The 1,880-nt window shown below is 37.5% G+C and overlaps 1 protein-coding gene across 5 annotated transcripts in view; it reads left to right on the forward strand.

Moving 5' to 3' along the window:
- WASHC5 (WASH complex subunit 5) overlaps nt 1-1,880 on the forward strand; it is a 60,106-nt gene that overhangs the window by 27,730 nt on the left and 30,496 nt on the right. For all 5 annotated transcript variants that reach the window (XM_078072018.1, XM_036102642.2, XM_078072020.1 and 2 more), the window contains one exon: nt 51-163. In XM_078072018.1, the coding sequence (XP_077928144.1) occupies nt 51-163 (113 nt within the window). The remainder of the gene's footprint in view (nt 1-50; nt 164-1,880) is intronic.

Consider the following 1,880-nt stretch of genomic DNA (forward strand, 5'->3'; position numbering starts at 1 on the left):
TATGGGAATCCTGGGGTCTCAGCAGTCTCTCCTTGTTTCTGTGTTCATAGAAAACCTGCAGGCTTGGTTCAGAGAGATCTCAAAACAAATCCTGTCTTTAAATCATGATGATTCCACTGCTGCAGGCAGGAAAACGGTGCAGCTCATACAAGCTTTGGAGGAGGTAAGAAAACCCTTCTTAAATGGCGGTGCTTGGATCATGAATCATAGTTTCTGACCCACCCAGCAATCTGGTCCTGGAAATATTTCTGAGAGAATATTTCATCAGAAGCAACAAAAAGCATACTCTGCTCCCTGTAATATTATATCCAGTGTCCTAAAATTGGGAAAATAATGAAGTGATCAGCATGAAGAGAATGCCAACAAAAATGATGACATTTCCACTTGCAGAAACATGTAGTCTTGGAAAAATAATGATGAAGACAATATAGAAACATCAGGGAAATTGTGGTTAAGGCAGCAAAAGCTAAAACACCATCACACTGTAGGCACCATTTCTAGATCAGGGAAGAGTTTGGGGGGAAAAACTACAAAGGGATACACAACCATAACCATAGTTATATAATGATCATATGCTTATAAGTGATGTTTTCTTTTCCGGAAAAAAAGAAATAGTTCGTTTTTTATCTACTCAAATATTATCTACTCAAATTCAAAAAAGGATTATTATATTTTCCCACTCTTGAAATTTTAATTGTATGCTTATAACTGCGTTTAAAATTAAAAATAAAAGCCTCAATGAGAACAATAACCGTCAACTATTTAAAACATCATCCAGGGGCGCCTGGGTGGCTCAGTCGTTAAGCGTCTGCCTTCGGCTCAGGTCATGGTCCCAGGGTCCTGGGATCGAGCCCCGCATCGGGCTCCCTGCTCGGCGGGAAGCCTGCTTCTCCCTCTCCCACTCCCCTGCTTGTGTTCCCTCTCTCGCTGTCTCTGTCTGTCAAATAAATAAATAAAATCTTTAAAAAAAAAAAAAAAAAAACATCATCCATACTTACTTGGAACCCTGTTCAACTGGTATAAGTATATATCTTTAGAGAGAGAAGTAATACTTTATTTGGCATTTATAGGCTCTTTTTTTTTTTTTGAGAGATTTGTTTGTTATTGTTAATGGCAACACAAAACAGTTCTCCATTGTTAGTGCGTCAGTTTCCCTAGCCAGAAATTCCCAACTTGTACTGTCCCTATTTTGCTCGTTTCCTGGATCTTTTAGTCTGCAGTACAACTATAAACAACTCTCTAAATGTCAGAGGCTTTTTATCGTTTGTGTTATTTATTTCGGCAATGGCCCAGGCACCTTGAATATAAACAACTTTCGGACACTGGGGAATCATTATTTTGTTTTATGGAGTCCAAAAAAAGAACTTAATAATGTCGAAATGCCAGCACCCTGGTTGTGATGTGACTTCTACTCTGTTTTTTAGCAAACCTGCAAATCTTCAGAATTAAGAGGATTTTTTTTTTGATTCATTAAAATATTTATTGAGCAGCTAGGGAGATACAGAAGTGATTAAAACATCGTCAAAGAGGTGAGGCAGATGCACACATCACAGAAAGCCAAGTGTAAGGGGTCACTGAATCTCAGCAGTCAAAAGAAAAGTGCTTTAGGAGATCAAGAATGAGATTGCTTCCAGGAGGATTTTCTAATATGTGTTTATTGATGCTAAAATAGAAGACAGAAGTATCCACTCATTCTGTCATATACATACACAGTAAAAAGAGTAGAACATTTTCTAATCCTAGGAACCTGTGCATTACATTATGACTTGGCTTATACGTTTCTAAAATTATTTGAAATAGAAATTTTGCCAAGAAATTCTTAGTAAGTAGCATGCCTTTCTTAAAGTGTTTTCAGGGAAAAATAAACACCACAGAAGCCA

The sequence above is a fragment of the Halichoerus grypus genome, chromosome 5 (assembly GCF_964656455.1).
Source record: "Halichoerus grypus chromosome 5, mHalGry1.hap1.1, whole genome shotgun sequence".
Lineage (NCBI taxonomy): Eukaryota > Metazoa > Chordata > Mammalia > Carnivora > Phocidae > Halichoerus > Halichoerus grypus.